At 50.3% G+C, this 24,074-nt stretch overlaps 1 protein-coding gene across 2 annotated transcripts in view; it reads left to right on the plus strand.

Annotated features, from left to right (window-relative positions):
- Nucleotides 1–24,074, plus strand: part of KIF13B (kinesin family member 13B) — a gene marked incomplete at both ends in the record, with an annotated part of 127,182 nt that overhangs the window by 47,109 nt on the left and 55,999 nt on the right. For both annotated transcript variants that reach the window (XM_084232303.1, XM_084232304.1), the window contains 11 exons: nt 2,014–2,026; nt 3,201–3,261; nt 4,843–4,935; nt 6,336–6,516; nt 8,803–8,890; nt 11,763–11,897; nt 13,646–13,758; nt 14,785–14,896; nt 21,146–21,358; nt 22,399–22,509; nt 23,440–23,574. In XM_084232303.1, the coding sequence (XP_084088429.1) occupies nt 2,014–2,026; nt 3,201–3,261; nt 4,843–4,935; nt 6,336–6,516; nt 8,803–8,890; nt 11,763–11,897; nt 13,646–13,758; nt 14,785–14,896; nt 21,146–21,358; nt 22,399–22,509; nt 23,440–23,574 (1,255 nt within the window). The remainder of the gene's footprint in view (nt 1–2,013; nt 2,027–3,200; nt 3,262–4,842; nt 4,936–6,335; nt 6,517–8,802; nt 8,891–11,762; nt 11,898–13,645; nt 13,759–14,784; nt 14,897–21,145; nt 21,359–22,398; nt 22,510–23,439; nt 23,575–24,074) is intronic.

Here is a 24,074-nt window from a genome sequence, read left to right on the forward strand (position 1 = left end):
CAGGCTCTGCTTTCTTAGTTCACCGACTGGCTGACTCTGCACAGCGCTGTAATTCCATCTTGGGGTTTCCGGTGGCTTTGCTGGCTATTTGAGCTTGGCTGTGGTAACCACTAGAATCCCTCATTGGAAACTTAGCTCTGTAATTAATTTACTGTCGTGTTTCTGTTTTCATTATTATGTTCTGAATTCAGATTAGTCCCACGGATTCTTCTGCATTGTGTCCTAGATTGGATTTCATACTTGTTGGTTGTTTCTTAGGAAGAGCTGATTTAGTACAAAAGCATTTTATTGAAACTCGAAATACCATGCTCCATATCATGCAGAAAAGACACCCTGAAGTTTTTATAAATATAATGAATGCGCATAGGCTCCAGGGGTTACCTTCTATCGGGTAATAATTAGATTGGAGGAAATGAATACGTTGGGGAAGCTTCTGTGAGCCGTGGCGGTTGTTAATGTGTGACTCAGAGATTCTTAAGTCTGGAAGAAACTTGACGAGGCCATTTTCAGATGGAAAGAACATAGACTCAGAAGTTGGGTGACCTGTTTTTACATGCGAGAGCCATCACTTCGTTACAGTGGCTTGGGCAGGTCACTGAGCTGTGGGGCCTTCAGTTTCTCACCTGTCAAACTGGAATAATAGTAGCATCTTGAAAGTGAAGGGGAGAATGAAGAAGTGGTTTGCAGCTCAGCTGGCCGGACGTGGGCCTCTCCATGTGCTGGCTCTGCGCTGGCCCCAGCTAGGTAGGTGCGTTGCCCCGCTGCCCGCAGTGGGCGAGAGTCCGCTTGGCTTCTCGAGCCTGTGCAAGGATGCTGGCGTGTGGCGGCAGACTCTGCCACAGTGCCTAAATCGTCTTGTCAGAATTCTGTTCTCTTATTCCAGAGAAATCATTTTCTCTGCCAACCACACTGGTTGTTGCCCCACAGTCTGCTACACAAGTGGCCTCGTTTACCGGACCCCCCATGGCGTGGCCGTGTTCTCTGAAGTCATCTGATGCAAAGATGAATTAGATTAAGAAAGTCTTAGGACACGAAGGCGCAGGAAGACATTAGACCACAGGGAGCAAGCACTGAGCTGGCGTGTGGTTCTCCGAGAAGGACCAGTTACTCCCAGAGCTCCGCTATTGTCCCTGTTTAGCTTGTGTCAAGAGTACTTTCCTTTCCTAACTTTTCTGATTTTGATGTTGCCCTGTGGTTGTGTACGTGAGTGACTTTGCCTTTAGGAAAGATGTGCTGAGGTTAGACGGAAGGGGTGTGTCCAGCTCACTCTCACGTGGTCCAGAAGAAAACACGTGTTTCTGGGTGTGTGGTTTACCTGTCCATTAGGGGGAGAACGAGGGCCTGCTGGCAGTGTTAGCAGCTGGCCAGTGTCTGAGGAGAGTTCTTGTGCTTTTGTTAAGTATAAACTCTCCAGGTTTTACTAGAATGAGTTCCATTCCTGTGCCCTGAGGATTAGGAAGCAAGGGGCTGCTGGGGAGCAGGGAGGGAGGGAGGGCGAAAGGGCGGAAGTTCTGGGTGAACAGGGAGCGGTGAGTCCTTCAGTAAGTCCTCAGTCACTGCCAACAACTGGTTGTTCCCTTAATGTAACCTTTATTCCCAGCGGGGACAGAATGAGCTTTGTACAGAAGGGCCTGTGTAGATAAGGGCTATGCAGTAAGTTGCTGCTGTATCCAGGCAGAGAAAATTCCTTGGAAGTAAACTCGTGATACTTACACAAGGACAAGCAACATGCACAGGCTGGAACATCAGACCTCACCAGTTAGCCAGGGTGCAGGTGCTCGGCCTTCCTACCTGAGACATCCAGGTTAGTTCCCTATAACAGGCACCCACCTACCGCTTAATAGGTTTTAGCTGATCCTTTATTTTAAATTGCTGACTTCAGAGTTGATATTTTGTGTTACTGAAAATGTACATATGTTGATCATTTTGCCCTTCAAAAAGAGTCTTCCAAACTAAAACATTTAAATCCTCTTTTCTTTCATGTCACCGATGATACCTCCTTCGGGAACTCAGGAGCCAGCCAAAGGTAAGAGGTTTGGTTTTAGGCAGTGCTTGTGGAAGGTGTTATGTGCATGTTCTGGAAGTACTGGTAATTTCCTTCGCAAAAATATTTTCTGTCTGTCACTTCTGTAACAGAAACATAAGCTGTAGCCTGTTCATGAATCCAAAGCTGGTTTTTGGCTTAGGAGAAGCCCCCGGCCTGTGGAAACGCTGTCCGTGTGCTTGACCACTCTGGCCGGTCTCCTGGCGTCGGCACACAGATTCCTTTTGTGTGCTGTTCGCTGTGGATTGGCTCAAAACTGGTCGTTCCAAGCTGTGGTCAGCGCCGTGCCGGGCAGGCCCATCCATGAAGCCGCCTCCGGGATGGCAGGGGACCCTGTGGGGCGGGCAGGAGCCCACGCTGGTGGCGTTTCCTCTGGGGACAGGCTGGCCTACTGGAGCGGAGGCAGATGCTCCAGAAACCCCCTGGGCGTGTTGGCCCGTATATGCACTGCAGGCGCCAGGGGGCACAGGGGCTGTACTTTTGAATTAACCACTTGCTGAAGTTACTTGGAACTTTCCAGGAAACTCAGATTTTTATCTACATTCTTGAAGTCTTGTTTTGTTTCAGAGTCTATGGTTGAATTGTAATTCTATTCTTTATTATTGTTGCTAAAACACATGATAAGTGCGGCTGGGATCCTGAATGATTTTTAAGAATAGTTAAAATGGCTCTGACTGCTTTATATGCAAAAATGTGATTTTACTAGTTTTTTTTTCCTTCATCTTTTTGATGAAGAGGAAGATGCCCCATAACAGAGTGGGGAGACGGGTACCCCGAGAGCCTGCTGCCTGCAGGGTGCCTGCGGGTGCAGTGGCCCCCGAGGGGAGAGCTGAGCTTAGGCGAGTCTCTCGCCCTTGTTAAGGACAGAACCAGGAGGGTGTCGGGGAGGAGTTTGACAGCTTGGGCAGGAGAAACCGAATTTGGGCTTCTGCAGGAGGCGCAGTAACAAAGGTCGAAGGTGGGGGAGTTTAGATGCAAGCTGGGAGGAACCTGAAGACAGTGAATCCTTAAGGATTATAAAGCAATTAGATGTAAAGCCAGCAGACAGGGAGGTGCTTTCCCTTCCGTGAACAGTGGTAGCGCGGCGATGGCTTCCGTTTAACATCGTGACTGTGTTAAGGTTTTATTCACACATGCCGCGTCTGTGCTTCCCCAGGTGTTTGCGTACGACCACTGCTTCTGGTCCATGGACGAGTCTGTCAGAGACAAGTACGCAGGTGAGAGCCACGCCCGCGTTGCCGCTGTTGGCGGGGACGGGGGTGGGGGGGTCGTTTCCTGGGCTTCCCCCCCTTAAGTGTCATCGTACCTGCGTGACTGTTCTCCCTCCAGCCCTTGCTGTTGAGGTTTTCAGGTTGATTTAGACACTCACTGTGCTTGGTCCTTGGAGTGACACGATAGGGTGAGATTCAGGGTCCAGGATGGGCTCGTGGCCCAGTGTGGGGTCTGGAGGGGCGGGCGTGGGGGGGAGGGAGGCACTGGCCTGTGGAAGGCAGCGAGGCCGAGCCTGCCTGTGCTGTTGAGGGGATCCCTGTGACATTGGTTGACAGCCTGTGCGTGATTCAGAGCATAGCATCACATTCTCTCTCTCTCATTCTCTGCTCAGTGGAGAGGAAGTTGCCAGGCTGCTTTCCACCCCAAGCTGAGGGCCCGGTGGTTGCCTTTATTGCTTTCATTCCTCACTGCTCATGGCAGCGGGTAGTTTGCAGCCGCTCTAAATGCTGTCATGCTGTATTGCACAGAGCTCGGGCTAATTTGGCCTCGCTGGCCGGTGATGACTTTAAGGATGCATCCGGCGTGGGAAGAAAGACGATGGTGCCCTAGTCTGGCAGACCCGCTGGAAGGAGGCTGCGATGGCCTTCAAATCCCAACTGCCCTCTCGGCCCATGGTTCTTTCATATTGCAGCCAAGTCTCAGAGTCGGCCGAGTGACTTCTCAAGGTCACCGCTGATTATTGATGTATTTGATTTAACCTGTGGAGGAGAATTTGATTCTATTAGTTGTGTCTGTGATTGGAAGAAAGCTGGAAGATATTTACAAGGTCTTTCTTCCCTGTCCTTGCTGGTACATATTGTAGGACCTGTAGTTAATGGTGTCACTAAGGATCAGGAGAGGCGATTGGTACATGGGATTGTTTTGAATGTTAGTACCCAAAGAAGACAGCAGTAACCGAGCCGCACACAATGAAAACCAGGTTCACTTAGATCTCTTTTTTTAAAAAAAGATTTTGTTTTTATTTTTGTATAGAAGAACTGGGGTATAGGCCAGGTACGCAGGGGATTCACCAGAGGATTCACCAGAGGATTCACCAGAGACAGACTGGGGAGCAGAACAGGCAGATCCACTGAAATACACTGCTGAGGGGAGCAGGTGAGACAGGAGAGGTCTGCTGTGCCATGTGGGTCAGCTCCTTGGCTGGGGATTGAACTCAGGCAGTCATGGTGACAGTGCTGAGACTCAACCCATAGCCCACCAGGGAGGCCTCACTTAGATCTCAGTGTGCATTTGGGTGTTTATGGCCGCTGTTTATAAACCAGTTTGGTAGCTCTCTGCACTGCAGAGGCCCCTTGCCAGTATTTATCAATCCCAGCACGCGTTGCTGGGCGCTCTGGGCTCCTTTTTATCCTGCGCTTACGACAAATACCTGAGGGACAGGAGCACTGGCATCACTCACAGAGATTAAAAGCCTTGTTTGGAGATAAGTAAGCTGAGAAAAAGTATGATTTTGAGCATCCTTTTTAAAAATTTGTTCACATGCAGTTTGACTTAAAATATCCTTTTTTCCTCTCTCTCTCTCTCAGGTCAAGATGATGTTTTCAAGTGCCTTGGGGAGAGTATCCTCCAGAATGCTTTTGACGGCTACAATGCGTGTATCTTTGCCTATGGGCAGACTGGTACGTGATCTATGGTGTTTTCCTTTATTTTCTTACATGCTAAGGATCATAACAGAGAAAATACCAGCAACAGTACAGTTGTCGGCAGCTCATTAGTCATGATTGATGAGGTGCACTGTGTACCTCTGGGGCCAACAGGAAAGAAAATCTCGAAGTGAAAGAGTCACTTTTAGGAGCCTGTGTCCTGTAGCCTGTCAGGTTGGACACAGTCTTCACGGGAAATGCTTTTGTTGTTTCCAGGGGGTGGGGCGGGTCATGGTGGCGGGGGCCTGGCTCAGCCCACCAGCCCAACCCTGCTCCGGCACCTAAGCTGCCGGCTGGGTGTCCTCCCGGGTGAAGGGAGACAGCAAGGATTCTCCCTCCGGGGCTATCACCATGAGCTGGCTCGTGAAAACAGCCAGAGGAGCCGGCATGGAGCACCTCACCTGCGGGGGCAGATTTAGGTGTGATGACATGGCAAGGGATGGAGGCAGCAACGTGGAGGGTTGAAAGGATGTTTACAAAATTGCTGCTACAGAAAAGGGAAAAGGAATTCTATTTAAGTTCGGACTATGAGCAATTTAAATTTCGCTTGCTGATTTCTTGTATTTTCTAAATTTCCCTTAATGAATTTGTATTTCTGGTCCAAAGGAGAAAATAATTGTAGAGTAGCCAGAGACTCTCTTTTGGTCTCCGCACTGGCTGAAGGACGCGGGCTCACCCTGGGGCCTCCAGGGCGTCTCTGTGATTTTTTTATTTTTTTTTTAAAGATTTATTTATTTATTTATACAAGCACTGGGTACAGTCAGAAGTGTGGGAGGGTGAGAGAATTCGCCGGAGCCAGAGCAGGGAGCAGAGCAGGCAGACTGACAAAGTACACTGCTGAGGGGAGCAGCGGGCGTGGCAGGAGAGGTCTGCGCGCCATGTGGGACCCTCACGGGTGGCCGGGGATCGAACCAGCACTGCAGAGGCTGTGGGCAGCTTCGCAGCCCAGCGCTCAACCACTGCGCAACCGGGGAGGCCCCGTCTCTGTGTTTTGTATGTGACAAGTGGTTGGAGTTGCCCGTTGTACTCACCACATGGACCTTTCCACTTAGTGTCAGAAAACTATCCAGGCCTCGCTGTGTTTTTGGGGGGCTTTGGGGGGGTTTGGGTAATTTTTTTTAAAAACATGGAGATGGTTTAAATGGGCTTTGTTTTCTTCTCAAAGGAGGTTTGCTTGTTGACACACCTGTGGGGTAGCTTGTGCACTTGTAAACATCCTTTTAACCCTCCACGTTGCTGCCTCCATCCATCTTCGTGTTTGGGGGGTTACCGTACTGGGGGTATTTCATTAAGAGCTGGTCACTTGTTCTGAGCCGTGGAAAAAGGGTCCCACAAGTAACTTCTCCAGGGAAATGCTCACTGGTCTCCACTTTCAGGCTCGGGAAAGTCGTACACCATGATGGGCACGGCTGACCAGCCCGGGCTGATCCCCAGGCTCTGCAGCGGCCTCTTCGAGCGAACTCAGAAAGAGGAAAACGAAGAGCAGAGTTTTAAAGTAGAAGTGTCCTATATGGAAATTTATAATGAAAAAGTTCGAGACCTCCTGGATCCCAAAGGGTAAGTGGGCTACAGACGTCAGTATTAGTGTTGTGACGAAAACAGAATTAATGTTGGCTCTGGGGAAGGATTTGTATGGAGCTCTAGGAGAGGACCTTCTAGTTCTCATCTCTGTCTAGCTATCAAGTAGCTTCCTGGCTTTCACCTTTAGGACTGGGGGGTGGGGGCTGGAGAGCTCACAGTGAGAAAGGCCTGCCTGACCCATGCTGAGACGCTGTTATATTGTGAGGTGCCCTCTCCCAAGGAGGTGAGACCTCAGCGGGAGGGCTCGCTGCCCAGAGGGGAAGGACAGGGCAGGAGATGTGGTGAATTCCGTGCTGACCAGGAGAGTCTGCTGGTGCAGGGGTCAGAGAACCCCCGTGTGGGGAGGGACCCAGCGTCCAGTACGGCGGGGGGGCAGTGGGCTGGGAAGTCATGAGCGGGTGCCTTGCCTGGCTCCTGCCCCTGTGTTTGCACCTCTGCTCTGAGAAGACCCCCGCGCTCTCTGATACCCAGCCAGACCTCCTCTTTGCAGAGCTGTGGACTGAGGTCACCCGTGGGTTTTGAGCCTCGAGCTGGCGCAGAGCAGCTGGGCTTGGCCACAGGGCCGTTTGCGGTCTCCGGATCCCGTGTGTCGTGTGGGCCAGCTGGGGACGGCTTGAGCTTTGGGCCGCCTGCCTCTGCACGCAGGTCCTCCACCTGCTGTTGAACACGTTCCTCACGCTTTCTAGGCCTCAGCTGAACGGAGGCAGCGATGATAGGGAAAACAGCTCAGGGTTGTTGGGAAGATCACCAGGGCGGGGTGACAGCTGCAGGCAGGTGGCAGGCGCCCCAGGAAAGTTCCCTTAGGCACTTGCAGTGTCTCCAAGGGTCAAAGGAGATGGGTTGAGAGTGCTCAAGGTGAACCCCTCGCAGTGAAAGACAACTTGAGAGAACTTAGTTTTTGTTTTTTTCTTTTTCAAGAACTTAGTTTTTTTATTCAAGTGCTGATGTTGTTAATTCAGCGCCTACCAGGCAGTGGGGTGTAATTGTATTGCTCTAATCGCTGGATGACCCACTGTACATTCTCTGTGAGAAAAGGGAGAGACATGGGGAGGGTCCAGTGGACTGTGCCCTGCGTGGGCACTCAGGTGTCTGTTCTCGTTCTCTGTCTGCTTCATGTGCAGTGTAAGGTTATCAGTGAAGTTTTCAGTGGTTGACCCTGGGAGCCGTGATTCCACATTAGAAAACGGTGTTGCTTAAAACAAGAATCACTTGTTATTTCATGTCAACAAGTGCTCTTTCTTTATTGTAGTGTCTGTATTTTATTTTTATTTTTATTTATACAAGAACCCGGGTACAGGCCAGATGTGTGGGAGGGCGAGAGGATTCACCAGAGACAGAGCAGGGAGCAGAACAGGCAGATTGACGAATTACACTGCTGAGGGGAGCAGAGGGGAGACAGGAGAGGTCTGCGTGCCATGTGGGTTGCTCCGAGGCCAGCGGGGATCGAACCTGCGCTGCAGAGGCTGCGGACAGCTTCACAGCGCTGCGCTCAACCGCCTGCACCACCAGGGAGGCCCCAGTGTCTGTATTTCTTAAAGAGCCTTTTTTTTTTTTTGAGATGGAACTCACCATATAGTCATCACCAAGTTTTCTCACTATTTTGGGGGTGAGTCTCCCATGTGCTGTGTGCTCTGGGTTTTGGGATGAGTCTCCCATGTGCTCTAGGATCTAGCAGAAGCTCTTTGCTGGGTTTATCGGTTCCTGGTCTCTCAGAGATTTATTTTTTTAAACGTGAACGAGCAGTTGATTTTCCTGAGTCCAGGTTTTCCGACACTGACCGAGATGACCGTGTGTGTTCCCGCCTTAGCCCATCGTGTGCTCAGGAACGTGAGTCTTTGTCTAGGGAGAAAGCCGCCAGGCAGCCGGGATAAGCACAGTTGTTTCTCAGTCATCATCAGGCTCAGGGCTCCCTTCTCTTTGTGTGTGTGTACGGCTGAGGTCCGCCTGCCGTTTCTCTTTCTCAGCGCTTAACTTTCACTGAGTTCTGCTCTTTGCGCCACATTCTGTGGTCTGACAAGGAGATTGTTTGTGTCCGGGTGACTCTGCATTCTCTGCGGAGGTGAACAGTCACCCACAACCTACCCTTTCCAGCCTCGCCAGTCAAGAGTCTGGAGCTCAGTTTCAGTTCTTCTGGGATCAAGTCAGCTGTCGATTGATTCGGGGTCTCTATTGAAGCTGGGATATGTTTTTAGGGGGCACAGTGGAGTCCTGTGAAAGACACTTTGTCATTTAAAAGTTATTTTTTTTGTTTTAAACAAGCAGAAGTCGCCAAACGCTGAAAGTCAGAGAGCACAGCGTGCTGGGACCCTACGTGGACGGCCTTTCCAAGCTGGCAGTCAGGAGCTACAAGGTAACAGCGGCGCAGCTTGGCGTGAGCTGCCACTTAGCGTGCAGAGTGCTTAGGCATAATTGGCAATGATGATTTTTTTGAAATTAAAAAAAAAAAAACAGTAACATCCCTTAATAAATAACTCCTTATAAAAATCTTTTCCTTTCAAGCTCCCTATGACTGTGAGACACTTTGATTTCGAGGGGAGTGCATACCGGCAGGCACCTCTTCATCTGGGAGGAGACACAGTTCTCATACGTTATCATCTCTGAGATTGTAAACTGCCTAGAATTGCCTCTTAAATTATAAGTGACAGCTTTCTCTTTCCTTCCAGTGGTACATAAGATCACAAAGTTGCTGATGATTATGTTGATTTGATGAAATAAAATATGAGTTCAGTGGTTGGAATTCGAAGCCTGTTGCTAATTTGAGAAAAGCTCACTGACCTTTAGATTTTAGTTGTCTTCATTTTCAAGCATCACAGTTCTGCTTTGTTTGAGTCCATCAGGCTTGTGTGTTGGGAAAACGGGCTGGTGGGTTGAGATGCTGGTGAATTGTACACAGAATTACAAGTCATATTGTTGATAGAGTCACAGTACAGTTCCTGTATGGCTCTGGATCATTTGCCTCACCAAACCTCTCTGTCCTAAGTTGATAAAAGGCTGTCTGAAGAGGTATGTTCGTTTGTTCATTAATCAGTTCTGTCATTTGGTCAGTGTTCATTTATCAAGTACCTCTCATTCACCTACCATGTGCACATACTGTGCAGTTGCACATGAAGGTCCATCCCCTCAAGATGCTTCAGGGCTCAGAGATTTGAGAAGGATACCTATCTTAAGTGGATGTGGAGGTGTCTGGGGAGGCTGGTGTCCAGGAAGGCTTCCTGGAGGAGGTGAGATAATGTGTGTGAAAAGTTTTTGAAGATTTAAGAAGACTTCCATAAATGTTCAGTGTTGTTATTTTAACAATGATCACTTGAGGACTTATTCTTGCATCTTGGGAGAGAGCATATTTTATCAAGAGCTCAGAGGACATTGGAAAGTATAAAAAGATATATTGCTTATTTAAAAATGAAAAGTCTCAATATAGAGATTATTCATGAGATTAGAAACCAATGTCGGGTCCTAGGATAAAATTCTTAGTGTCAACCTCTGGATTGTCACTCAATGGGTCTAAAATGGATTTGGAATGGATCTAGAAAATCTTCCATTTTACCGTTAGTTGTTGTTTTTCCATTCTGGTGCTAGTTATACCTCTCTTTTTTTGCAGTTAACATTTTTACCTTAAGGCTTTTTATTTATGGTGTGGAATTTTTCCATCAGCATTATTCTTTTTCATGTACATATAGCAAAATAGAAGCTTAGGATTTTCAGAGTTTTTCCTAGATGTGTATCGGGATTATGTTTGACTGCTTGTAACAGAGAGGATATTGCAGAATTTAACTTCTTTGGAATATGAATTATTATCTGTTTTGTCCATTATATATTCTCAATATCTTAAAATGTACATGGCATATATAGGTGCTTTCAGTATCTATTTGAGGGGCCAATGAATATGTGGAAGCGTAAATAGTGATTTAAATAAGGCTGCTATTGTGAAAGACAGAAGGGAGATGCTGGAGACTGGGGTGGCGGGGGTGGGGGGGCGGCTCCAGAAATGCTGCTGGGATGGAGGAGCCTTGTGGTACTCCCCGTGGAGCCAGCGTGGAGACGCCCTATTCTCGTGGTCCAGGATGGGTCTCAGCAGGCCTTAAAGGGATTCCCAGATGGATCTGTGCTGTCCTTCAACTCTCATCCAGCATAATGTGGTCATGTGGCCAAGTTGAGCTGCAAGGGCCTCTGGGACATGTATCCCTTAGCGTGGCCACACATGTTCTGGAAAGATGGGCCCCTTCACTGGCAAGATGAGGGGAGCAACAGTGGACGCTTTTACACGCTGTCTGTTTTGCTCCTCATTACTATCCTGTACGAGACGTCCTAGCTCCTTGCTGTCATCTATGAAATGAAATTCTTTCAGAAAAGTATATACAGGTTTAAAATTTGAGTCACTTTGTTGAGGTAACGGCTTACAATACGATCTGCATTAGGGGTGCGGGTTCCCACTACCAAGGTTCCTGTAGCCACAGCACACCCAGCCAGAGCCCCACACCAGCCTCTGGCGGCCCCGGCTCTGAATCAGAACCCAAGGCTGGTTCTGACTAAGTCTTGTCTGTGTTTTTGCTTTGTTTCCTTGTATCCCATGTGTGAGTGACATCCCCCCTGTTTGTCTCCTGCAGACTTATTTCTCTTAGCGTTGCTCCCTCCAGTTAGACGTTATCACAAATGGCAACTTTTTTTGCCTTTTTTATTGAAACTAAAATTCTTGTGGCTCAGGAACTGTTTCAAAGTTTACAGCATTTAACAACATGGAGATCCCTAGACCGCTCTGCTGCGCCCTGCTGTTCTGTTCTGCGGTGCTGGCCGTGAGGCCTGTGGGCCTGGCTGGGGTCTGGCTCCCAAGTTCTCACCCCTAAGGACAAGCCCGCAGGACCCTCCCAGCTGGTGCCAGCGCTGTGTCTACGGGAAGCTTACAAATGCTCTGTCTGTCTGTGTAATCTAATTTGACCTGACTGTTGCTATTTTTTTTTTTTTTTTCAAATTTCTAGGTTGGGTGAGGGTTGGCCACGGCCTCTGTGTCTGTTCTAGGGGGCTCCGTGGGCTTCCACACTGCCCTGACCCTTGGTCACAGGGCCCCCTCTATTTTGCACTTGCAGAAAGTAATTCGATTTGTTTCCAGCGGCCGTGTTTGCCGTTGTGCTTGGGACCTTGCTGTGGCAGAGACGCTGCGTGAACTCCAAATGTGGGCCAGTCGTGAACCTCGCCTGGTCATGCATGTCTCTGTCGTTTCCCCGCAGGACATTGAGTCTCTGATGTCCGAGGGCAACAAGTCTCGCACCGTGGCTGCCACCAACATGAATGAGGAGAGCAGCCGGTCCCACGCTGTCTTCAAGATCACCCTCACGCACACTCTGTGCGACGTGCAGTCAGGGGTAGGTGTTCTTTTCCTTTTCCTTCAAATGTCTGACATGGGTCGTGGTTTTTCTTACTCCCTTAAGATGTCTGATGACTTGAAGGGTGCCCCCCAGGACTCGACGAGAAATTGAGGCTGCTCTGGGGAGATGGGTGATCCCATGGTTGTCAGAACACCTGAGGAGCAGTGGGCTCCAAACTGAAGCCCTGGGAGTAACTCCCGGGGTGTCTCATCCACCAGGGATGCTGTTACCTCTGCACCCCCATGTAAGGATCCCCCCAGGATTGAGACCCCCTTTGCTGCACCCCCCCCCCAGGGCTTCGGCCCCCATGATTCCAGGCCAGGTCCCAGGCAGCAGATCACTGGGGCTGGCGCATGGACCCTGGGACAGTCTGGTAGAAGCCCTCTTCTTCCCAGCCACCTGCCTGCCCTCTGAAAGAGCCAAAAAAGGGGGTTGGGGCCCTTTACTTCTGCCTCCACATCCAAACAAGAGATCTGATTGACAGAAGCTGAGTCACACAGCCGCACCCGCCTGCAGGGGCATCGAGGAGGGTGCTTTCTCGCCCCAGCCTCCCCAGCCAAAGGGAGATCACTCAGGCTGGTGGCCTGGGCCCCTTCGGTGGAGAGATGTTACCTGGGGACACCGTAGTGTGAAATGGCTACGTCTGTGGGAAAATATTTTGAATATTTGGTTTTGAAGCTTAGGACGCGCCAGCCGCGCTGGAGGTGGGTGAGCCCTGGAGCACTGCAGAGGCGGGAAGCATGTGCCCCCCCTGCCGTTTGTAGCTTTGGGCAGGTTTCCTTATGCCCACCTCCCGGCCACGCAGTTTCAAACAGCAGCAACTAGAATTATCATGCTGGCAAAATGGTCTGCTCTGGCAAGGTTTTCACTTGCTGAAAGCATATTTTTCTTTTACCATCACAAGTTTAGTGGAACAACAGAAAGTCCTTTGTTTCCTATTTCCTTTTCAGCATAAAACAAAAAACATACTGAAGAGATTTTTTTTTTTCCACCCAGAGGACTTTGGATTTGAGAAGCTGAATATCCTTTTGTTAGCAACAGTTATTTATGGAAATAAAGCAAAATGTATATTTTAACAGAAAATTTTAAGAAATGACCGGCTGCAGATGGTGTTGTCTGCCCTCGTTTCCTGCGTTGGTGCTGAGTGTAAAGTGTCTGTAAGGTGCAATTGATAATGGGACGTTTCTCATAAAGGCCCGTCAGTGTGTATGCAGGTGCGTGGAGATATTCAGGCACCATCTGGAGTAGAACAGTGTGTTAATTTAATACCTGAAATTACGAAACAAGGGGCCATTGTGCATGGAGAGTGAGAGAAGTTATAGCAAGCCTCACGTTTCTGTGGGGTCCTTTTGTTGTATAAAAGCCAGATTCACTTTTTTGTATCAGTAAAAATTATAAATGTTTTCCTCCAGGATTATTGGTAAAAAGTCATGAAATTTTAAGCATCACTTCAAAGCACGTTGAAGTTTCTGTCTTAGAGGTGCTTGTGAGCACTGACCCATGATAGTGCTCCTTCTGGGGGTCACGTGTTTTCCTGAGATAACCTTACTCTGTATAATTTTGTCTACTACGAGTTACACAGTTTTTTTTTATACTTTGCTGCACAAGGTAATTTTGAGATAGCAATAAATTGTTACGTTACTAACTCTTCAGTAGAGGGTTTTGGTAATAAGCTCATTTGGTAGCGATGGCATCATTTCTGTTTGCTTCAATGGTTTGTTCTGATCCACTGATTCCCTTTCTAGACCTCTGGAGAGAAGGTGGGCAAACTCAGCCTGGTCGACTTAGCCGGCAGTGAGCGGGCCACGAAAACCGGAGCCGCGGGAGACAGACTGAAGGAGGGAAGCAACATCAACAAGTCAGTACCCCGGAGCCTGCTTACTGCTTGCCAGTGCCTTCCATGGTCACTGAGATTCTGAACAGTTAAAGTGATAATGCATGAACAGCTAGAATCTCTACAGAAAGCTGTGCCAGGTTTGGGCACCATGTCTGAGGCTCCCCAGGAGCACAGCAGCCTCGGTCAAGTCACAGGCTTCTCAGGAACGGCCCCGGGGCAAGGGGCTGAGACATGCTTTGTGAGGGCTTCATCCTGGTCACCCTGCTCCGCCCACCAGATGGCGGTAGTGCCTGCCCCCTCTCGCCCCCACCCCAGTTGTGCCAACCCCGGGCATCTCCGGTCACTGCTGGCCGCTCCCTGTGACACTGTCACTTGCCAGGAATGCACGGTCCCAGGGAGGGAGGAAGAGGGTGGGTCTCAGAGTCCAGCAGTTGACCTTGACCAGCGTGTCACCATCTCATCAAACCACCAGGGATCCCCTTTTCTGAAAAGGGAGAACCCCCTATCGGGGTTCCATGTTCTGCCCGAGGCTAGAACATGTGGGTGGGAATCTTTGCTGTCCCGTGGCTCCCAGGATGCAGCGAGGCAGCAGCTGGTCAGCCAACACCCAGCCACCCACCAAGGTGACGACCGTCCCCATGTGTGCCTGTGGGGCAGGCGGGCACCCCGCAGGCCGGCCTCATGCTGTGCGTCAGCTCCCTGAGCTGTGCCTCCTGCTCTCACTCTTGAACACACGTGAAGTCTGTGCTGTTACCTTCACAGATCACAGCTCACATTTTTGCTTACAAAAGTGGAAAAATGCCGAGCTAAGCATGGGATTTCAATAGCAGCAACTAGAATCATCACGCTGGCAAAATGGTCTACTCTGGCAAGGTTTTCACTTGCTGAAAGCATATCAGTGGTGGTGGTGGCGGTGGAGGGTGTCGGTTTTCAGAGCCGATGGGCCTCCCAGTGAGCGAGAAAGCAGGCCGCGGGGGTCGCAGGGCATCTTGAGTCCCCATCTTGAGACCTCGCCTTCCGTGACCTCTGCGCTCCTTGCACCTGCAGGTCCCTCACCACCCTGGGGCTGGTCATCTCGGCCCTGGCAGATCAGAGTGCCGGCAAAAACAAGAACAAGTTTGTTCCTTATCGGGACTCGGTTCTCACTTGGCTGCTCAAAGTAAGTTGTTCTCCCTCTTCTTGGCGCACCCTCGGGGCTGGTGAAAAGGAAAAATAAAGGGAAAACTGTCACCCCTGCCTCCAGCGTTGGTTAGGTCCCGAGGGTCGGACATGGAATCCTAGTTTTAATGGCTTAAGCACAGGTCCCTTCCTGAGTCACCCGGTCCTGCAAGCAGTGGGACTTGGGGCACAGTGACCCCCACAGTTGCCTCTGAGATTTGGGGGCTGGAGAAGGGACCTGGGGCCCCCTGACAGCTGAGCAGGTCCAGGAAGAGGACTGTCCACTGTCCTCCAGACTCCGATGGACGCTCTGTCTCCATCCCTCACAGGCTTCTTTTGTTAGACTGACATTTTGGACTTTGGTTTTCTGTTTAGCTGCAGAACCACCCACCGCCATTCTCCTTTGCTTTCAGCTTCTTAAAGGTGTAGTTCAGCTCGCAGAGTGGCGCGCGCACTCATTAGTCGGTTAACTCGCTGACTGTGGAGGAGAGAAACGGAAACGAGGAAGCCGGTCACAGGAAGGGCTGTGAGGAGAAGGGAAGGAGGTTGGGGGCCTCCCTGCCCCCCAGCCGCTGAGTCCAGTGAGGGAGGGAGACAGACATGCACTGGGCGGACGGTGGCAAGGAGTGGGGCAGGTTTTGGGGGCGCTGGCGGGGGGCCGGGGGTGCAGGGGTATAAAATCTGGTGACAGCTGGAGTCCTCACAGAGCTGCCAGCCTGGAACAAAATGCTGCCCTTGTCCCGTTCTTTCTCTCTCTTTATTTTAAATGGGGAAACAATTTTATGGGTCTTGGTTTTAGTCTCGGGGTGGCTTCTTTCCTCAGTGGTCAGGAATGTATTGAACTCCTGTGACTCATGGCTATGGGGGTGCAGAATGTAACAGTGGGCTGAGCACAGGCCCCCAAGAAGCTTAGGAAAGGACACAACTTTCGTCTTCATCCATGTCTGTCGGGGAGGAGGGCCTTCCGCCTGCTTTCGGCCCTCCCCCGGGGTCTCCAGTTCCGCTTTACTTGCTGAGCATTGTGTGCCGTCCTGCCCTGCTCTGTGAAGAGAAGGGCGCCGCGGGGGGAATAGCAGACAGTCTATTTCCTTTGGCCAACATGCAATAAAACTGGAAATTTAAAAACCGAAGGGGAAACAAACAAAATGGATGATTAAAAACCACTTGTCAATAACTCTCGAACTAAAGGAGTGTTACAAAACCTTTCATGACCAAGGAAATCATTGCCACTATTTGGCAATAGTTAACCTTGGAATCCCGTTTGTTTAATTTTCCAGAAATCTTGCTAAGATCCTGTTCCTCCAAGTTCCTTCAGAAACACTGCCTGATCCTTCATGATTATTCCCTGGATGTAGCCGATTTAAAAAACAGAATTTTTCGTCCTTTTGTTTCTGCTTCAGTCCTTTTAAATCAGCAATAGGAAGCCGATTGACATTACATTGATTGGCATGTGGAAAGGGCCTGAGGACCCTGGGTTGGCCATTGGATGGGCAGGAAGCAGGAGAACTTGTCTAGGAATCTCGGGTACCACGCAGCATGCTTGACCACCTGATCGCACTTGCTCCTTCAGACAGAGGGAGTTGGTTCCATTTTACAGATGTGGCCACCGAAACAGAACTAGTCACTGTCCGAAGCGGAACTGGGCTCCAGGGCTCCCTCTGCTGCGTTCTTTTGCTTGTGCTGGGCTCTTTTCCTAGGTTCCTTTTCATTAGACATAGAAGCTCCAGACTTCTACTAAGCTTTGGTAGAGAGTGTTGCAAAGACTTGAACTTAAAGCGCAAAATTAAGCACTTTTCTTAAAAGCTTGCTTTTTCTTCTGTTTAGAAAAATTAGATTACATTTGCAATTTCTATGTGTAAATTCTTGGGTTACAAGAATGAAAAGTTCGCTTGATTTTTGTCATTGTTTTATCTTGAAAACTCTATGACTTTCTTTACTGTGTTTGACTTTTGCAGCAACATTATAAGTAGGAACATTTTTTTAAAGATTTGTTTATTTATGCATATAAGAGCTGGGGTACAGGCCAGAGGTGCTGGGGGGTGAGAGGAGTCACCAGAGACAGAGCGGGGAACAGAACAGGCAGATTGACTGAAGCACACTGCTGAGGGGAGCAGCGGGTGAGTCAGGGGAGGTCTGCTGCGCCATGTGGGTTGCTCCCTGGCTGGCCGGGAATTGAACTCGTGCTGCAGTGGCTGCGGACAGCTTCATAGGTTGCGTCTTAACCCTTGCGCCACCAGGGAGGCCCCTAAGTAGGAGCATTTTTGCAAAGCATGCTATTGGGGGTTGTAAGTAGTTTTCCCCAAGGCCTCTGGGAATCCACTGGGATGGAGTATTCTTCTTTGAGGTGACTTTTAGGTCCTGGTGGCTTTTTCCTTCTTTAATTCTTAGTCTAGCTCTCTCTAAGCCTCCTTGGATGTGGTATGGTTCTAGTATCTTCCAACATAACTTGCAGTGAACTCATAAAATTGCTCATCCTTTACAAGATTTGCAATTTCTTTTTACAGTTTAATATTGCACTGTATTTGCATTATAACTATGTTGTTGTGCTTTTGATGTTTACCACACGTGGGGGGATTTGGTGGGGGGCAGATGTGAGGGCCGCTCCCTGGGAGGGTTGCGCATGCTCATTTGGGAAGCGGTCAGTAGGGGCAGTCACCTCCTGTGCTGCCCTGTCAGTGGGTGTCTGCACGTCAGGTCCTGCTGGCGGTGAGTGTCCCGCGATGAGTCTCTTTGGAATCTGTCCACTTTCCCCGTCCTTCCTGCCCCACCTCTTGTCCAGAGGACTGAAACGTCTCCTAGCACCTGCTTAGTCTGTTCCACTCCTTCCAGTTAGGTTGGTGACACCTGTTAAAATTAATATACCCTGCTACACTTCCAGTGCCGCATCGCACAAGGCCCCTCGGGGCTTGTAGCTAATGAGGTTCTCAGTACCCCGACAACACTGTCCTTCTCACCGTCCATCGTTTTGCCCCTTGCTAGTACCAGGCTATCCTGGTGGTGAGCGAGCTATCGCCTTGTGAACGCGCCCCCTCGTCCGTTTGCGCCCACCTCCCTCCCCTGTGCCTGGCCGAGGCTTCTCGTCCTCAGGACGGACACTTTCACCGGTAGCCTTCCTTAAGCGAACCTTTCAAGACTGGGCTGTCTGTGTTTCCCCAGACCCTGTTGTATTTATCCTAGTTCTTCTGACCACGGAGTGCTGCCCACTCGCGTGGCCCCCTAGGTGGTAAACTCCAGAAGAGTTGAATGAAGGAATGGTTTTAGCTCTGCTCCAAATTAGCTTTATGACCCTTGGTAAGTCTATCAATCTTCCTGGGTCTCCATTTCTCCTCTGTAAAATGAAATAATTTCATTAGATGACTTCAAAGAGGTCTTTCAGCTTGAAAAAATTAGGACTTCCAAAATTAAATTTCTTTCCTATGTTCATTTCATTTGCAGTGGCTGCATTTGAAACAAAGCTCATTTGATTTGCCTAATTAAACAATTAAAGAGTAAACAAGAGGCTTTATACTTTCTCCTGGAACAAATGCCGGTTCTTTTGTCGCTGTTTCCTCTTTGCGGATGGCACGAGGCCACTTTTGCATATAAGGACATTGTTGCTCCTGCACAAGGACTTTTAACACATCAAGGATTTGTTTGCCAGGTTTCCTTTTCTCCCATCAGCTGAAGCACAATGCGTGTGCTTTTCTGCTGATTATTCTTACAAATCCCTTTTACCGGCAAGCATTTGCCGTTGGTGGGGGTTAGCAGAAAGCAGTAGTTCTGGAAAGGGTAGCCTCTACCTCGTGCTGCCGGGAGCCGACTGGCACCTGAGATCTGCTCCCTGTGACCTTCCTCTGCGGCATCTGGACGTCACGGCCTTGCCCGGGGCTGGCCATCCCATCTGTGGATGCTGCCACCGTGGGGCGCCGTGATGTGAGCTCGTGCCTGGACGTGAGGAGTCGAGCGAGCCATCACCCAGGAATGGTGGCAGTGGCTTCTGCTTCCCGAGGCCCAGATTGCTTGTGTTTCCTTCCGTTCCGTGCAGTAAAGAGTATTTCCTTCAAAGATATAATTATCTTAGCAGTGTATTCTGTGGTAAACCAAATTGCAGTGATGGATGGATAAGCAGACATATTGTCTGTGATTATTTTGAACTTTTAGCAGTATTTAGAGAATTATTTTGTTTCCAGCACTGGGACAAAACAATCTGGAAAGGTGCGGGTCACGTCCTTGCTCCTCAGGTCTGAATTCCGTGTTGCCAAGTGAAGTGCGTTCTTCTGAGTACCGGGAGGGCGGGCGGGATCACCTTGCACTCAAGGCAGGAATAGTGTTCACTTACTGCTTTTGGGGTTCCGGGAAGAGTACTTAATATTTAAGTTCCTTTCTCAGATCAACTTCTGTTTTTTCCTCCATTAAATGGGGAAAATTAAGTAATAACGAAGTAAAGCTTTGGTTCAAAGAGTGAATCACATGTTGCTCCAACAAGGTTGAGAGAGACCACCATTGGGAGGACTTAATATATTCAGCAGTAAGAATCATCCATCAGCGGATGTGCCCGGAAGGTAGAGCGGGCTCCCGCAAGCTCACGGAGTCCCCTTCCCGCCTGCCTGCGTGCGCCCTGCCTGGAGGCCTGGGCTGTGAGTCTGTTCCTTCGGGTAGTCTCCTCAGCCTGTGTAGCTGTCGGCTGCCGTGTGTCTGATTACCCCACACTCAGCTGCTGCAAATAACAACATCCAGTATCTCTCCGTCCCTGAGGGTCAGGACTCGGGGTATGGTGGAGCTCAGTGACCGGCTGGTCGCGCGTGTCACCTGTGATTGTTGCTTCGCGCTCCATCGTCCTGAGGCGAGGCTGGGGACGGAGCGGCTCACCTGAGTGGCTGTTGGCTTCACCAGGTGTGCTGCAGACACCCCACAGGAGACTGTTGTCCTCACAGGACACTCCCCCAGAGCAGTGGTTTCTCCCAGAGGGGAGTACACCTGGGACCGTCCTTCCGTCCTTCCGCTGTATTCTGTCTCTCCTTCGGGGCGGGGGGGTGGGGCACTGGGGGGCGGGGTAGAGGTTGATGCAGGAGCACGAGCGCCAGGAGGTTGGACCCCTGGGGTCCTTTGGCACCCTCCCTAGTGGGTGGCAGAGCCGGCCTATGTGTGGGGAAACCCACCCCCCACTGGGCTCGACATCCCGGGTCAGGTCTTATAGTTCTCAGCTGCATGGAGCAGTTTTGTGACCCTGGTGGAAGCCAGCGGCCAGGCCAGCTGGCTGTGTCCTGGGTCTTCCATGGTGCTGAGGTGCTCTGGCAGTGCCCCCGTGTGACCATAGCAGCAGGCTGGGGAGCACCGCGGCTGTTTCCATGGTTTTTGAGTTGCTGCCAGAGCGAACAAGGTGAAGCACCTGCAGGCGTCTTTTCTCTTTAAACTGGGGTTGTGCCTTGTGTCTAAAAACCCACAAGGTGGGGCCTCCCCGGTGGCGCAGTGGTTGAGCGCTGGGTTGCGAAGCTGCCGGCGACCTCTGCGGCGCCGGTTCGATCCCCGGCTGCTCCCCGGCCACCTGAGGAGGGTCCCACATGGCGCGCAGACCTCTCCTGCCGCCCGCTGCTCCCCTCAGCAGTGTGCTTCGGTCTTTCTGCCTGCTCTGCTCCCTGCTCTGGCTCTGGTGAATTCTCTCACCCTCCCGCGCTTCTGACTGTACCCAGTGCATGTATAAACAAAACAAACAAACAAACAAATAAATAAATAAAACATGCCTCTATTAAAAAAAAAAACCACATTTAAAAATAAAAATAAAAAATAAATAAATAAATAAATAAAAACCCCACAAGGTGCCTGAGTGTTCCTGCGAGCAGCACTTTGGAGCCTTCTTTGGGCGTGACTGTGGCTCTAAGGACACGGTAGTGGAGGAGGTCAATGACCCCTGGTAGCATGGTGACCGCTCAGCCCCCCTCGGAAGGTCTGTGGGCATCCGCGAGGCCGTCCTCCGTGTTCTGAGCAGCCGGTGGACATGGGGCATCCGTCTGCCAACAGCACATTGACTTAGAGTTAGTAGTTACTAAGCCAAAATAAACGTAGACTTCACACGTCTTTTCTCAACCACCAAAGCTGCCTTTTGTAAAAAAGGAGCTAGACAGGAAGAGGAGAAGCGGCAGAGGCTGGGGTCTGGGTGCCCGGTCTTAGCCCGGCCGGGTCCTGAAGCACCTGGGGGTCACTCGCTCTGTGACCTGAGCGTTCTCTCTTGCTTCCTTGGCCCATTTTAAATGCCACTCGCTCTCCCCCCCAGGACAGTCTCGGGGGCAACAGCAAGACAGCCATGGTGGCGACCGTGAGCCCGGCAGCGGACAACTACGACGAGACCCTCTCAACGCTGCGCTACGCCGACCGCGCCAAAAACATTGTGAACCACGCGGTGGTGAATGAGGACCCCAATGCCCGCATCATCCGGGATCTGCGGGAGGAGGTGGAGAAGCTCCGGGAGCAGCTGACCAAAGCTGAGGTGCGGCTGGCTGAGCGGCGCTGGGTGCCGGGGACCTCCAGGCCCCCGCTGGGGTGCTGCCCCTGGCCTGTGACGAGGACGCCTCTGAGAATGTTTGCATTTCCCGAGGGAAGCGAGATTCGAGCAATAAATAAAAGGAAGGCTGGTGGTGGGAGTTGAAGTGTAGCGACTTCTGACAGGTGTTCAAGGACTGAGTGGGAGAGAGGAGAGTGGGACTCGAGGTGTCACGGTCTGGGCCGCAGACGATGGAGAAGAGGTGAAATAGAAAAGAGGGGACAGAGAGAGGCTGGAGGCACAATGTGTGCAGTTCAATTTTAGTGCAGAGGATGGTGCAGAGTGAGTGGAGATAATGGGATTTTTATTGTATCCTTTGTTCATGGTTGAAGTCAGAGTGGAAATCGCAATGCGGCCTTGAACACCATCATCTACTTTTTCCATGGCGTGGGCTGTTTGTAGAAAACAGCACCTCCTAGCAGAAGGACCCTTCCTTGGTGGCGTTGTTTTCCATGGGACATGCGTGTTCCATTACTGAGTTTGGACTCCCGCCCCAGTCTAACCTACAGCCCAGCGTTGTCCCATTGTCAGGAGTAGAATAAAGTTGTGGGTTCAGATCCCTTCTTTGATCAGCATCTGTCCCCAAGGTCCCCAGCCCCAGGGGGTCACCTTTGTGGGGCTGGGACTGATGCCCTCTTCTTTCTTGTAACCCGTTTCCTGGTGGGTTTTTCTGGTAGTAAATTCCTCCAACACATGGTTAAGGCATTTATCTTGATTGTATTTTTGCCTCTTGAGTTTTGCCCGTTTTTACAGGAGTAATTTTAAGTTCACCAGGCTTCTTTGAAATGTTGTTTCTCTTCCTGGTGTAATAGCAGCGCCCAGTTCGCGGTGTGAGCAAGTTTAGTCTGGGCAGATGCGGATGTCACTGTCAAGTCTTGGGCCCATCAGAGCCGAGGGGCGTCCCTTCGCATGCGGTCCCTCTGGATCTAGCTGACTTTCTCAGGGCTGCGTACGGACATCTCACGAAGTGAACATTTCGCTTGCAGGCAATGAAATCTCCGGAGCTCAAAGACCGGCTGGAAGAATCAGAGAAGCTGATCCAGGAGATGACTGTGACCTGGGAGGAGAAGTTACGGAAAACCGAGGAGATCGCTCAGGTCCTTGCTCCCCGCTCTAGCATGGCCACCCCAGAGCACGCCCCAGACTGTGAATTTCTCTGGAGACTGTCCCAAACCTTTTGGCCCTTTAATGGTGCAATACTTGCTTAATTTTTCATACATGGTCTTATCACCTAATGAGTTTAATATTTGCAAGGGAAAAAATGCCTTTTTTTTTTGTTTTTAGGTATATAGAAGGGTTCATATTCTTATGAAAGTAGTGCTTGAATGCCTGTACAAATTGCAATTGGGTAAATTCACAAAGGCACATTTTAGGCACCTGTGCTGAGACAGTGGGCAGAGAGGGCCCGAGCCCTCAGAGACAAATGGTCAAATGAGTAGTTACCACGTTTGAGAACCAGTGTGCTCCAGGAAGAAGGCACAGGTGGGGAACCCCTAAGCCAGGGGATGCATCACCAACCCTCCAGGGCCTGGAGGCTGTCCCGTACCTGCTCCTGCCTGCAGGGCAACTCTGCGCGTAGCAGGGCAGGACAGGGCAGGACAGGGCAGGACGGGGAGGGTGGAGAGCAGGATCGAAGGGCGGACTGGGGCCAGGGCTCTGTCGGGAGGGGTCACTGGGGCTGTGCAGCTGGAGAGCATACTGAACACGTGGCTTTTGAGAAAGGTCACAGTTGAACAAACCATCCCTTTTCACATATGCAGAATCCAGTGAGAAAGATGAGTTCTATTTAAATAGAAATTAGTTATTTTCAAGAATGAAAATTTCAAACTCAAAAGTATAAGTACTTGGTTGCTATTTGTGAGGACTTCGTTTTTCAAAAATAAAAAGAGGTTATAATTAATAAAATAACATTATAGAGTCTAGAAAGAGAAAAGTGCAACAATCTAGAATATATCCTAAGAGACCATATCGGGATCACAGAGTTATTTAATATGACACTAGGCCTTGCCTTTCCCTCACACTTACAGGAGCGACAGAAGCAGCTCGAGAGCCTCGGGATCTCACTCCAGTCCTCGGGAATCAAAGTCGGGGACGACAAGTGTTTCCTTGTCAACCTGAACGCTGACCCTGCTCTGAATGAGCTGCTGGTTTACTACTTAAAGGTGCCGTCCTAGGCTCTGCCGCCACTTTTGCCATGAAAAATAATCGTATTTCTCAGGGGTGTCATGCTTCAATTAGTTAGCAAGTTTTTATTTAAATTAGCTAAAATTTGGAAAAATCTTGGGTTTCTGGGATCAGTTTCCCTCTGCGTGACATTCAGCCTAGCAGTATGAGCAATCCCATTCAGCAGTATCCCCGGCACACCAAGTAGCTTAGCTCCCGCTGCTGAATGTGCTTACAGATGGACTGTGGCAGAGGACCCTGGGTGGCGGGTGGGCGGGCTGCGGGGACCGCACCGGGGGAGCCACACCCACGAGCACTAGCAGGGCCGTAAAATGGTGGTACGTCAACAAAAAGTTTTTAAAATTAAAAAACTTCCCTAGAAGGAGAAGGGCAGTTCTACCCCTGCTGTCTCCCGGGGTGCGTTTGTTGTGACGGAGCCGTATACACAAAGGCCTGTCCGCTGAGGGGCAACACTGAGGTAGAATAAGATGAGAAACCA

This window comes from Talpa europaea (assembly GCF_964194135.1).
Source record: "Talpa europaea genome assembly, chromosome: 4".
Lineage (NCBI taxonomy): Eukaryota > Metazoa > Chordata > Mammalia > Eulipotyphla > Talpidae > Talpa > Talpa europaea.